The 14,344-nt window shown below is 33.5% G+C and overlaps 1 protein-coding gene across 3 annotated transcripts in view; it reads left to right on the top strand.

Moving 5' to 3' along the window:
• Window positions 1-12,928, top strand: part of LOC118201726 (uncharacterized) — a 149,885-nt gene extending 136,957 nt beyond the window's left edge. For all 3 annotated transcript variants that reach the window (XM_085824808.1, XM_085824797.1, XM_085824801.1), the window contains 2 exons: window positions 8,160-8,275; window positions 9,984-12,928. In XM_085824808.1, coding sequence (XP_085680934.1) covers window positions 8,160-8,275; window positions 9,984-10,061 — 194 coding nt within the window. In that variant the 3' untranslated portion in view covers window positions 10,062-12,928. The remainder of the gene's footprint in view (window positions 1-8,159; window positions 8,276-9,983) is intronic.
• Window positions 12,929-14,344: the final 1,416 nt, after the last annotated feature.

The raw sequence follows: 14,344 nt of genomic DNA, 5'->3' as shown, positions 1-14,344 counted from the left end.
GTGAACGTGAATAATGTCCATAGGGACATTATTAACTATTTCAAGAGCTAACTGTTTCAAGTAGCACGGCAATTCTATTTCTTTGCTAACTTGGACAGAAAGGTTAACACGAAAGCAAACCTCATCGAGACCTTCAGAGGCGTCGATAATCTGAGATAAGCTGTATTGTTCTATAGAACTGGCGATAAGGTGGTCAGAAACAACCTGTCCAAAGGGACTACCATGTTTGAGCCTCTGGTTATTGCTCCATGACCCTAGAAATTTTGAGGTACGATTCTGGAGGCCAAGACAGCAGAGCTTATTGTAGTACTTCACTAAACATGCATTTCTCCTAAGACATAAAGGCTGCAGATTGTCTTCAAAAAGCACAATATCTTTTGGGCATGAATTGCGAAAGCCTGTAATAATCCTTGAAGCACTAACCTACAGAAAATTAGGTTTGAATCAGAGGCAAAACAGAAGATGGGAAAGTCGTAATCCAAAATGGATCGAATAAGGGAAATATAGATGTTTCTGAGAGTACTAGCATCGGCGACCCAATCATGGCCCGAGATGTACTTTAGGATATTAATGCGTTTCCTAGCTCTCAAAGCAAGATGATCCAAGTGTTTATTACCCAAAATTTCAGGATCCAATATGAAGCACAGGTACCTTGGGTGTTTCTCCACTTCCAAAGGTTAACTATTCAACAGAAGTGTTGGTCAAAAATTATATAATTTTCTATTGGTTGTGAAGAAACTCACAGTATACTTTGAAGGGTTAAAACTTAACTTAATTTGTGGTCTACAGCAAAGCTCCACATGACATTTAAGCCAAATTCATACTCTTCTCCACCTTTCCAATATCAGTGCCGGAACTCCAAAGAACAATGTCATCTGTAAATAGTTCAATTTCACATTTCCCAGGAATGACTTTTTCAATTCCTGCAATAAAAAGTGTAAACAAGGTAGGGCTCAAAACCGAGCCTAGAGGAAAACCTTGGCTTATTTCAAAACCATTTGAGGTCGAATCATTGAACGTCACTCTAATTCGTCTATTTCTCAAAAAATCATAAATCCAAGGCAATGCTCTACCACGTATGCCGAACTTATCATATAATTTGGCAATCAGCCTCTGCGTCCAAACTCTGTCGAAGGCCTTAGAAAGGTCTTAGAAAGGAAGGCAGCTATAGTGTGATGTGCAGGTTTCTTTTTATGAGCATCTCTAACTCTTTGGTTATGTGCTGTGTTCTTCTCTAAAACTATATTGCTCCATCGGGAGAATGTTGTGGGTATCTAAATAAAAGCAAGCCTCTTTAAAATCATTTTCTCCATAATTTTACATGAGATGTAAGTCAAAGCAATAGGTCTACAACTCTCGGCAGAAGCAATGCCCCTACCAGGTTTTCTAACAGGCACCACAATTGCCTTTTTTCAGTCACGAGGAAGGCGACCAAGTCTCCAGGAGTCGTTCATGGTGTCTAAAAGTCTCTGTTTACCATGTTTACCCAAATGAAAGATCATTTGACCGTGAATACCATTTGGCCCAAGTGATGAATTCAATTTCGAACCTGAGATTGCAGCATCAAGCTCCTGAACTGAGAATGCTCTGTTGAAAATAGCCGGGCCCACACGAGGATTACTACGACAGCCATGAACAATATTACTCGCCATGGCCTTCACATACTTGTCGTTATCAGTGAAATTCAGAGTACTCATTAACTGGTAATCCTCCCCTGAAATGTTAGCAGCCTGTTCATCATTCTGAGCAAGACTCCACCTCTAGAATATATAGTATTGCACTTTTCAAATTGGGGCTGTTCCTTACTAATGCCCTTCACCAGCTTCCACAATTTACTGTTAGAAGATCTTGAACCCAGACCGGCATAAAGTTCATTCCACTTAACTATCTTGATCTGTGCCTACATCTTTTTTAATTGTGCATTCACTCTATTTAGTTTGATTCTGTTAGTGTCACTACGGCAGAATCCAGATCACTCAGTATTTGTGTTCTCTCCGTAATCAATGCCTCGAGAACAGGCACTTTACTGGTTAAGTAAGGCTTTTTCCTTTTACATTTGCCCCTAGGAATGGACTGGCTGGTAACATTGTAAATGATCCGCCTGAAGGACAGCCAGTCAGTCTGTAGGTTATCAGTAAGGGGTTTCGCACACACCAAACTTTCAGTTCGATCAGTGAAAGTTTGACAATCGGCACGTTCGATGTTCCAGCGTCTATTACTGAACTTATAAACAGATTGCCTCCTATTCAGCTTAAATAGAATTGGAAGAGGATCACTTCCTATATTCTCCAATTACAGGTGGGGCTGAGGTCGTAGCTAACTAAGGTAACATCCAGAGCTTCTTTAGAATTATAACTATATGAATAATGATTGGGAGTTCTATCATTTAAGAACACAAAACCCTTATCATCGACCATATTCAGCAAATCATTTGCTCTAGAATTAATACCAGAAGAGTCCCATATAAGATGTTTGGTCTTAAGATCGCCCAGACAAATAGTAATTGGTAGGAAAAGATTTTGCAAGTCAGTAGGTATTTTATTGAGATCAGAATGATGAATAATGATTAATATATGAATAATGATTGGGAGTTCTATCATTTAAGAACACAAAACCCTTATCATCGACCATATTCAGCAAATCATTTTCTCTAGAATTAATACCAGAAGAGTCCCATATAAGATGTTTGGTCTTAAGATCGCCCAGACAAATAGTAATTGGTAGGAAAAGATTTTGCAAGTCAGTAGGTATTTTATTGAGATCAGAAGGGCTCATACATATTAAGTATATTATTAAAGTATTTACCTCTCCAGTTGATCCTTATACCCTGAATCTCTAGACTAGAATTATCAGTGATATTGTTACTAACCTTTACGCTTTGATATTTGATATCCCTGATGAGGAACGTTAAGCCACCACCGTTCTCATTTTGTCTATCCTTCCGATAGATATCATAGCCCTTAACCTCAGTCCTCAATTTTGTCTCTTGCAGAACTATCACCGTCGTGTCAGTTTTATCCAACTTCTCTTGGATCGTGTTCCAAAGTATGTTTATTGTTTTTGGATGCCGTTTTTATTGAACTCGTTTTTTATAAATCAAAATCGCAAAAGTCCATTGGAGAAGAATCAGATGATTTTATAGGTACTTTGGGTAGGAAATATCCATTTAAATGGATATTTTATATCCCTGTTCCTCATTCTTCTTTATTAAATAAGCGAAGTTGACTTGACTAAAGGCTTTGTCTGTATGAAGCTAAACCTTATTGAAGTTGCTATTAATCAAATTTCCAACTTTATTATTAAACTTTCCATACAAAGCTGGAATTGGAGAAAACTATTCCGTTGGTAAGATAGTGAATTAATTTTTGCATTATTTGAGAATTTTTAAGCTTTAATTTACCGCTGAAACAAAATCCGGCAACTTTCATGCATCCCTTTCAGAACTTTTCTATATATCGAAGCATTACATATGGCCATTTTGTACGTTGTTTTATACAAAATCGATCTTTTTACTTCTTAGTACGGAGTAAAGAATGTATTTTAATCCCGAAATCTTTCTACTAGCGTATTTCAACATAATCATCCATTATCAATTTTAACTGTTCCCTAATCCGTTTGGACGAATTTTTTTTTCAGCGGGAAGTCTGTACGTACGGACAGACTAAAGAATTGTTTTTTAAGAAACAACTGTAAAACGGATTTAAAGTGGATTCAAAAGGGAAATTTTTCGTAACATCTGTACATACATACATCTAGCATAATTCAGAAAGGATTAGCCGTAGAATGTTGAAATTTTGTATATGGGACCGCATCTAGTTGTGCATCTCCGTTTTGTATTGCAATTTACAAAACAAAACGTATATATTTATGTACAAAACCCCTTAATCGGCCTTTATTTTCGCAGTTGTTGGTCAGAACCACATACTTGCAGTTATAGAAAGTTTTAAATAACGAAAATATTCAGGTTTAGGAAATGTAAAATCAAATTGAACAAAACAAGTAATATATTTTTTTTAAAGTTAATTCCTACTTAGGTCATCAAAGAAAAATTTTATTTTAGTTACTGTTTATTACTGTTATAAAAATTAATTGAATGTTTAATGAACTTTGTAATTTTTAAAAAAAATTAATAATTAATTAATTAATTGAATGCTTAATTAAATATTTATTGAATTATTCAATTAACAAAAAATTAATGTTTTTAATAAAAAACATTTTTTAAAATTATATAAATATATGTAAAACATTTAGTTTAATTTATTTATTGTAAAAACACTGTATTAACATCAAGTGTCATCCACTACAAGTTTATAAAAATGTATTTGAAATTGAGTGGATGAATAAAAAGTATTTTATTAAAGTTTGAAAATTTGAACAAGATATAGGGAGAGTGTGAGTTAATAGTAGGAATTTAAAAATAATTAATTTTCAACAAAAAACGAAATATAATTTTTATTGCAGTCAACCGTTTCCTATACGTATATTTGGGAAGTTGATATGAAAGAATAAAGCATTCGATATGAAAAAATAAAACTAGAAAAGGTTTTACTCCCGTATGACAAAAATTGATCAGGATACTTAACTGTAAAATTTTCAATTTTTGATATCACTCTAAACTTGCCTTTTAAAGAATCAGCTAATTAAGTTAGAAAAATTTGAAGATATTTAGTTTAAATGAAGCGCAGCAAAAAATGTGTATAATTTAAAATTTTTTACAGGGAACTCATGTCTGCAGTCATGTCTGAAGTGGTGTCTACATCAGATGTTTATTTTATTACAGTCATTTTAATGCACCCATGCCATTTCGAATATTACCACATTTTACAATTTTCATTTATCAGGAACTAGATGTTTTCATGTAATTTTCTACAATTTGTTTTTATTTTTGTAATATGCTTTGGCAAAAGCTGAGGAAATTTAGGTTTAAACATCTTTTTTTTTTTTTAACTTCAAATCTTTGTGAACGATTTTATCTTCAGTGAAAGATGACATTCCCATTTCCGATGTAATGGCTGTTTGAGACAGTAGATTTTCTCTCAGGATCAGAGATTTCACATTCTTGATATCTACTCGCAATATGTCATATATTTACCTTAATATTTACTTGCAATACCTTGATATTTACCCTCAATATTCAAGTAATTTCAGGATGCGAATTTGGGGCCATTTGATCATTTTTATTTAAAGTTAGAAGCTTTTTTCCTTGGAAATCTAATACGTTAAAATTACTTCTCTTCGAAATGCAGTAAACTCGATTTTAGGACAGCTTTTCAATATGTAAATACGAATACTTTTTCCTCGGAAAATTGCATTCACTTAGCATTCGACCTATCTATCAAATTTAGGAGCCATTTCCAAAATAAATCTCTTTTTATGCATTCCAATAAAACAAAATAGCAGCAGACGATTATTTTGAAAATGCCAAATCTTTATCTAAAACTGCCAACTAGAAAATTTAAATCGAAAGTCGTTTCCATAAGTGCAAACGATTTTCTGCAGTTCAATCAGAAAAGAAAAGATAAAACTAATTCTACTTAATGTGAAGCGCATCACGTAACAGTGAATTTATTCACGGAATAAAATCTGAAACTCTATTACAAACGCACGTTACTGAACTGAAGCATTAAAATCACTGAGCTAACTGACTCACTGCTCCTAATGCAGCCGTACGTAAAAGTCTGCACATCGTTTCTGGAACCCAAATCACTCCTGGGCTACGAAATTGTATTTTCGAGAAACTTCTAGAATGCCACCAAGTTAGTAAAATGTAACCGTATGTAGCTAACATGGAGACAAAAGAACGGTTTTTGTCCATCTCGCCGCGTTTATCTGAGTAATCTCAACAATCCAAACGTCGGTTTGGTTTTTGTAAAATTTGCAAGATCTACAGTTCTAATTTATTTAATTTCTAATTTACAAGATCTATCATAATAAACACAGATAAGCATACGTAGCTAGAAATTTGACTAAACAAAAATACACTATTAATTTCTTACATAAAATGTACCAAATACATAAATAAACAGATTAAAACAATGCGCGACACTTCAAAACGTAAACTGCATAGAATTTTAAAAAAAATTAGAATAGGCAAAAATATTTACATGAATTTATAGCAATATAGCATATGTGAGAGATGTGTTTAATGACTTTAAGATCCTTCTTACAACCTGTCAGACCTTTAATACTAGTGCTAGTTAAAGTCAAAACAACTGTAGAGAAAAACATAACTTTTAAAGTTCTACCTGCCACATGAAGATCTTTCAAAAAACATTTACACAAGATCTATGAATTTATTTTCTTAGAATTTTAAGCTGTTTTTTTAGTTGAGCGGTGTACGCATTCACCTGTCCATGTTTTTAAGACTGAACTTTACTTTTGGATAATTTTATTAATGATTTCAACCATTTTATTAATGGTTTCGCACTTTATGAGTCTGTACAGAGAATTTTAAAACTATAAATAGTGGAAAACTGCTTTAAAACTTCAAAAAATTCTGCAAAAACGTGCTGAAGTTTGAGGCGAATTAAAGAAGTACCATTCGCACATAGTCATTACACGAAGGGAAATTAATGAATACTCCGCAAGTTTGGAAGTTTAATCGATAGGTAACATATGCGGTCATTGGAAATGTTTACCCTTTGACGAGCACAGTGGAAAGTGAGGAGATGTTCGCATTAGTTGTGCCGCATATTCAGTTTCAGGTTCACCTTATTTCCAGATTAGTTACGACTAAATGACTAGGAGATGATTAATTAATCATTCTTATAATTGCAGGGCTAGTTTAAGATCGATTAGGTGGTTAATTTCGTAGAATGTTAATGTCGCTTTCCTGTTTTATGGAAGTGGACCTTGTCGTGAAGTTTAAGCTCAGGTATGACATCATAGCAATATTTACTCTTTTTCTCCAAATTATGTTTTAGGTGGCGCTTCAAAACATAAATTAGGTAGGGAAAGAAAAATTAATTTCATGTTAATTTTATAACAGTTAATTTTAATTTTGAAACCCTCTTCTTTCAATTCTTGTTTCCCACTTACAATTCCCTACCAGAACGAGATTTTAGAATCGCGTTGAATACAAATGAGTTAGAAGCAGTATTTAAAGGAAGTTCTACTTACTTCAAAAAGAGAGAGTGCTTAGGAGTCCTTTTGATGCGCGTGTTTGCCTTCTGGGTATTTCATTCTTGAATCTATTACACTCCATCGTATTGTGCGTGCTTGTTGATAATCGCCTTCTAGTTTAAATTAAGGGCATTACGTTAGATATTGGTGTATAGCTTCGGCTAAGTCTATTTTAGTTGGTAGTGGATTAGTTTCTTATTTTATTATCCTGATTTAAAAGCCCGAGAAAAAGCTATCTGCTATCATTTCTGTGAGTGAATAAAAAGATATTTTAACTCTTCTCAATTCTACGTTGTTAGTGTTTGAACTCAGCAGCGCTAATTCGCTGCACAGTTCATTAGACTCCTTGATATTTTATCATAGGCAAAGTAGTGAGGGACATTATAGTCTTGATAATGACTTTAAACAAATCGTTAATCATTGAAAGCAAACTGAACTAACGGAAGTACTTTGTTGTAGAATTTTGTGTAAACCATTGAATGGTGCCAAAATGGAAAGTACAAAAAAGTAAAAATATTTGTTAATGTCTGAAGACATAAACGTAGATAGTTGTTCTTCTTGAGATAAACTTACAATAATTGACAAAATGCTTCCCTTGTGGAACAGATTTTATTTTTAGAGAGCTTTCTGTGTGAACTTTGTGCTTTTGGTTTTGTTGTATTTTCTGAAAATTGCGAGTTAAACTGCTCACAAGTGAGGAAATTACTCTATACTATTCCCCCTTATTTTTAAGAATGTAAGTATTCCTATATTTTCATTTATTTTAAGTATTTTATATCTTCCACCAGAGCCTTTTAATCTTAACCTTACAAGCAATTACTTCTCTCTTAGTGGCTTCCATTAGGCTTCCATCGTGGAGTTTAGATAAACATTTCGGTAAAAATAATGTTATAGACAGATAATCTATACAGATTTTTCTTTTTAAGATTGCAAAATTTTGACTAAGATTCTTAGATTGTTACGTAATTGTACAAGAAACAAAAGAATACTGGACATCATAATATTTGAAGGAAATGTGTTGTTTTTTTTGCTTACAGATTGGAACGAGTTGTTCACGACCAAATGTGTAGCCTGTGGTTTCCCGATCGAGGCAGGAGACCGATGGGTAGAGGCCCTAAACAACAACTACCATTCTCAATGCTTCAAATGCAGTGTAAGATATTCTTAATTATTATTTATATATTATGGCAGAAATAATGTCGTTTACTTTCAGAATTTCTCTTAATAGTCGAAAATAGGCACTGTTGTTAACAAAACGCAAAAACTTTCTACAATACAGTTAAGTTGCTGTCATTTCACTTACCATTAGATCTGTGCTTTCCATGGTATGAGGAATATATATTAGCCCTTTGGCAACAGATAAAATATAAACTAATTTTTTAATTAGTATGTATCTGGCAACTCTGTCAGTGTTATATAGCTTTTTATAATGTACCATTTTAAACATTAAAATAATGACCGCGGACACATAAAGCATGACAGCGAAGTTATTCTGTTTAAAAAATCCACGAAATTAATTCATCGTTTCTGCACGATCTTCTTCATCCAAGCTCAGTGTGAATTATGTGCTCTCACATGAATTACTAAATGAAGCTGAAATGGAGTTTCTGCTTTTTTATTAGTTTCTTTTCCCTAGTATTTGATTATTTACAATAATAGAGACTGCAATAGAAATAAATGTCTGGTTTGATCAGTGGTGATCCCGTTTTGTAGTTTCACATGTGTTCGAATTGACTACGCTCAGACCGATTATTGATTAGAAAACACAATCCAATTATTTGTTTTATCATCTTCCACCTGATCCATATTCTATAGTTAGTGATATAATAATAAATTCAAATTTTACGAATCCTACAGGGAAGTTGAAGAACAAATAATGCCTCGATGCGTGACACGCGGCGAGGAATTTCGTTCCATTTTAGCCGAAGTATTCTGAAAGCATCTGGCTCAGACGCTTCATAAAGGCTTCCATGATAACGTACCGCATAAACAAGTTTTTTTGTACTGTCATCGTACAATTCTGCTGCCAATCCATATAGAAATGAAGTTACTTTTCACTGCAGTTCTTCGTTTCAGCAAACCACATTCCAACCCCATCCTTAAATTCACTGGAAAGGTCTTAAACGCTCGGCACTAGTCTGGGACTGCAGTTTGGATGCACCTAAATCTTCTATCAGAAGTTCTAAAGCAGATAGGCGGATACAGAGCCATGTAGCCAGATATCATTACAGCGGTTAATCAGTATTTTAGTAGGAAGTTTTTTGCTGACTACTAAGAGTTCTAGCAAACTATTCTGTATTTCTCAATAAACTGGCAACAAAACTGTGGGATAAACGTATACAAAGCATAAAAATTTCAGTACCATGGCTGGAAATGTGAAATGATAGTTCAAAGTATGCGGTGTCATGCTCAATTAACTACTATTACAAAACGAGTACAATTTTTGGGATGTTCTCTATTCCGAATTTAGTTTATACAAGTATTATGTAACAGTCTACAGTTACAGTTGTGAGTCTACAGTTGTGAAATGCTTAAACAATTGGTTTAAAATGAGCATTCAAAGTGATTTCACGGCTCAAATTCTTGTGTTTCACGACGATTATCGATATTTGTAAACACCAGTATTATTTGTCCTCGTAACTTAATTTCAGTTTGAGAAAAACGGATAGACAGTAATGAGGAAAACAAAATATGTATGCATTTCCCGTGACCTTACGCAAAACGTCTATGAAAACGATATTAATTTTATGTTTAATAAATAGTAAAAATAAGTTTATGGAATTTGCATGCTTAAAATACTTTGTCTCTGTAGATAATCTTTAAAATATTGCATAATTGTGTGTTTTTCTTTCAAATTTCAGACCTGTGGCAAGAATCTGGAAGGACAGAGTTTCTACGCCAAGGGTGGCAAACCATTTTGTAAACAACACGCGCGATAAGCTGTCATAGAAAAAGATAAAGATGGATTTGAAACTATGTCTTCATAATAATTTACAATATATGTTCAAAGATGAAGAAAACAGTTCGATCCATGTAAACAAATGTATGTCTTGTTTTGGCATTTCTGAAATCTAAACTGGAAAAGAGTGACAATATAATAATTGATTTTAAAATCTCACTTTCTTCTTTGTGTTTTCCATTTCGAAAGATAAATCTATGTCACAAATTTTCAAATAGTAATTTTTTAAAATGGTGTTTTGAAGTCTGGGAAACTTTAATAGTTATAATGTGATACTGCTGTATTTTTTAACACACAGGAAGAATTCAATCCGTCAGCTTGGAAAAATGATCTGCTCGGAATTATCAGAGGACCAGTTTATTCAGTGACTTTAGTATTAATAGGTGAGATAAGTGATTGATGATTTCGATAGAACTGTGTTTAGTTAATAAACAAAAAATATTATTGATTTCACCTATGATCTAGTTGAATGGAATAATTTTAAAAATTGGAATGGTTGCATACTTGCAAAGCCTGTCACTTTTCAGTTATTTTTATGTCATGCAATGCATCTTTCACAGAGTTTTGAAGCTGTTTTGTACGCTCTTCAAAGAAGCTGTTTGGTTATGTGCGTATTCAGTTTTCCTGTTTTACATAATACTGGAGAACATCTTGAGTCTGTATCTGGATAAAACAGGGATATGGCAGAAAATCACTCCCATATACACGAACAGGTATTGTTCTCCATACTGCCAGAAAAAACCTGGCCCAACATTTCAGAGACTGAGATCCCTTTGCACTGTAAAATCGTAACGGTAATTCTATATTCCATGTACTAAGCCATTTCTCGCTTGCTTTCACAGACGGCAAATCCGGTGGTCACGATCCAGCTTCCTGTGCGTTATTAGTGCGTATGTGATGAGCGTAAAGTCTACTGCATTCACATTCGTTGAATTCGTTGAAGTTGAAATCTCCGTCAGTTTATATCATATTTGAGTACTGTAGTACATTGACCTTTACAAGAAATGTATTTCGTGCCAATTAAAGGAAATGGACTAATAATAGAAATTATAGATCTTTTTCAAGTTCATTCTTAAAAGATCTGAAAACAAATAATGAAAATCATTAAAAAATACAAGACAAGCCTGTTCAACTATTAACTCTCTCTCCTCTGCACAAATCAATTCATTTCATTCTTCGCGCAGACTAGAAACATTTTATTAAGTTATTGGGTGGTAAATGTATAGGTTACTGCCCGAATTGCCTTTTATAGAATAAAATTATACCGATTACACTTTTATTGCGTCAAACTTATTGTCCGAAAGCTGCCATATACAAACAAGTAAAATTTTCTTTCAGTTACTGATGGTATTTTAAAAAAATGAATAAATAAATTCAAAATAAAAAGGTGATTATTTAATATGCCTTCGATAACCTGATCATGGTTTAACAAATAAATATTTAAAAATAAAGTAAATATCTGATTATTTAATGCATTTAACTAATTGAAAGGACTTGGTAAGTCATTTAATAATCAGTTATTTTTTGTAATTTTTTCGTAATTTAATTTATAATAACAATTAATGCTCGGTAAAATAACATAAAGTTTATTAAATTTAATGGAGACAAAACTAACTAGAAGAGGATGATAAAAGAATTTTTAGAAATGTAACTTTCCCAGACTAGAAGTGAGCAGTTGATTCAGTATTCAGTTATGTCTCTTTATTTGGTTGTACTAAATATGAAAAAATAAAAATGAATGTTGTAAAGAATACTAGTTTCATTAATTTGCTTTTGTGCATTGAACCGCTGCTGTTTCAGAACTCTAATCGGAGAAATGAAATGAGTTTGTCTTCGATGGCATCCATTTGGAAATATGAGCTATTCATTCAAGAAAAGAACACCGAAAGAGATTCTTTCGGTCTTCTTTTCTTGAATGTTTTACAGTGCAAAGTTGGCGAAATTTTGAAAATAATTTTTTAATAAATAAATTCAGCGTTTCCGGGCTAGTGTTTCATGATCATTGTTATCAAATGTCAGGCTTTTAGAGAACATGTCCTCCTCTTTCATCATTATCTAGGCATTTTTAAAACGTATGGAAATATTCATACATAATTAATTGCATGGTCACTCAAAAAGTAATTTTAATTAATAGTAAAATGTTTCTAAGATCATATTGTACGTACCTACGTACAACATATACTCTGGTTTAGTAAAATGTGTGGTCTCTAACTATTTCTTTCATATAAAATAGCTTTCTTTTATTAGCTTTCATTGTATTCTGTAATTTGCAATTTGAGATTGGACTGTCTTGCTTATTTCCGAAAAATATGCGCTACGATTTTACAATATTATGCTTAATTTAAAATCCTTTAAAACTACGTGATACTGTGGCAAAACTAATGAAGTCTGAAGTCCAAAACTAATGAGTCCGAAGTCGTCATTGTTGTGTTTACAGAAGCTTTTTGCTATCATCCATGTAGTCTCGCAAATACCCATTTCTTAACGTACTGCTTTTCAGCAGAGCAAAAGATCTTTGATTTATCTACCAAATTTAATTAATCTGTAATTTCTTGACAAAATACAAGATTTAAAAGGATTAAAGGCACACCTTCATAATTCAAATATTTTTTAAGTATAGTTACGAATTTGGTACCCAGAAATCATTAGAAATTTTTTTGGTAGTCGGGGGGATTACCGTGTGCCTTCAAGACCTTTTGCATTGCTTGTGTTTAAAGTTCTTAATAGTTTGAAGTGGAAACTACTGTTTGAGCTTTGTCATACTGAGAAGAGCTGTACGAGAAACGTCTGTGTGAAGAGACCCAGAACTGTAAAATGTTTTTGGAAAAATAAATTTCATCAAAATTTTGTCATCGGTTTTGTATGCATTTAATCTATATGTTATTTTCTCTCTTCTTTCTGCATGTCTTCAAGGTGTAAAAGTAGCATACTCGGCGCGTATTCGAGAGGTTCATGTTCGAGTTCCAGCGAAGGCATTCCTCATTTTTCACGTTCCAGCATCAAAATAACCTAATGACTCTACAGTGGCGTCCGAACTGAAAGATGTTGGATAATGATTCTTCACCACCAAGATTTGGCGATTGGGTCCCCTAATCCACAGTCTCCCTTTAATCCCTCCTTTCTGGATGCCTTCGAGGTGTAACGGTAGCACACCTCGAAGGCATCTCGAACGGTAGAACCTCGAAGGTGTAAATAGTGCGTATTCCAGAGGTCCAGATTTAAGTCCCGACGAGGGTATTGAGCATTTTTCACATCACTTGCTTCAAAATAACCTAATGTCTCTATAAATATACCGCGAACCCATAACATAACACTATTATTTTCAAACGCTGATACTTTATTTTGAATCATATGTCTAAGTGTTATAAATTAAAACACGTTATAATTCTAAGCTCTTGTGATAACATGGACATTCGCAGGTTTATTGTCATTAGTAAACAATGCGTGTAACGTCATATTTTGTGCACTTAAGTATAGATTCCTTTTATCTTTGTACATTCCAAAATAAAGTGGAAATAGACAAGCATAAAATACTGAATAAAGAATTTCAAGGAAACATAACAGTAAGACTGCCGTTATAAATTTTTAGGAAGCTTATATCTTTCGGAGAAAAGTACTGATAATGTATTTTGATATCTTTCAGTCGAGAGATAAAAATATCGGGTATACATTACCAAGCACAAAAACCTTTTTATGAAAGCATTTTTCCTATCCTATCTCAAAGTCCAAGGCTTTATTTTGATGTCCAGTTCTTTGAAATTTTAAGCGAATGCAGCGTATCATGTTCACAGATAAAAAATTAATATCATTACTGTCATCGTAATTTTTATTATAATTTAGAGAAAATGTTACATCTTAGAGATAGTATTACCTTCCGTTTTCTGTACAAAACAGGTTAAGTTAAACAAAATTTTAAGGCATTTATAGATTTTTGATTTCCACGCAAATAGGTGTCGTTTACATTTCTCATACAATGAATACAGGATACGAATACGAACCATTATACCGTCTACTTTTGCAAGTAAACGGTATAATGGTTCGGGGAGCCTACTGCGGTACCGAAGGACTCGGGTTCGAATCCTGGAGAAGGCATGGATGTTTGTAAATGTTTAGTGTCTTTACTACATGGGGGCACTGTAAATATATGGTGAGCCGAAAGTCCTCGAGAGAGGTTAAGGTAGTGAAAGAGGGCTGGGAGACCCCCGGATCCTTTTCCCCGGTGTTCTCTCCATGAAAGGTGTTGGGTACTGTCACCTGTATGGT

The sequence above is a fragment of the Stegodyphus dumicola genome, chromosome 1 (assembly GCF_044657685.1).
Source record: "Stegodyphus dumicola isolate Sdum_Otavi_A_Nest chromosome 1, ASM4465768v1".
NCBI lineage: Eukaryota > Metazoa > Arthropoda > Arachnida > Araneae > Eresidae > Stegodyphus > Stegodyphus dumicola.
Note: the sequence above shows the minus strand (reverse complement) of the source record. Positions and strands in the feature narration are given on the sequence as shown.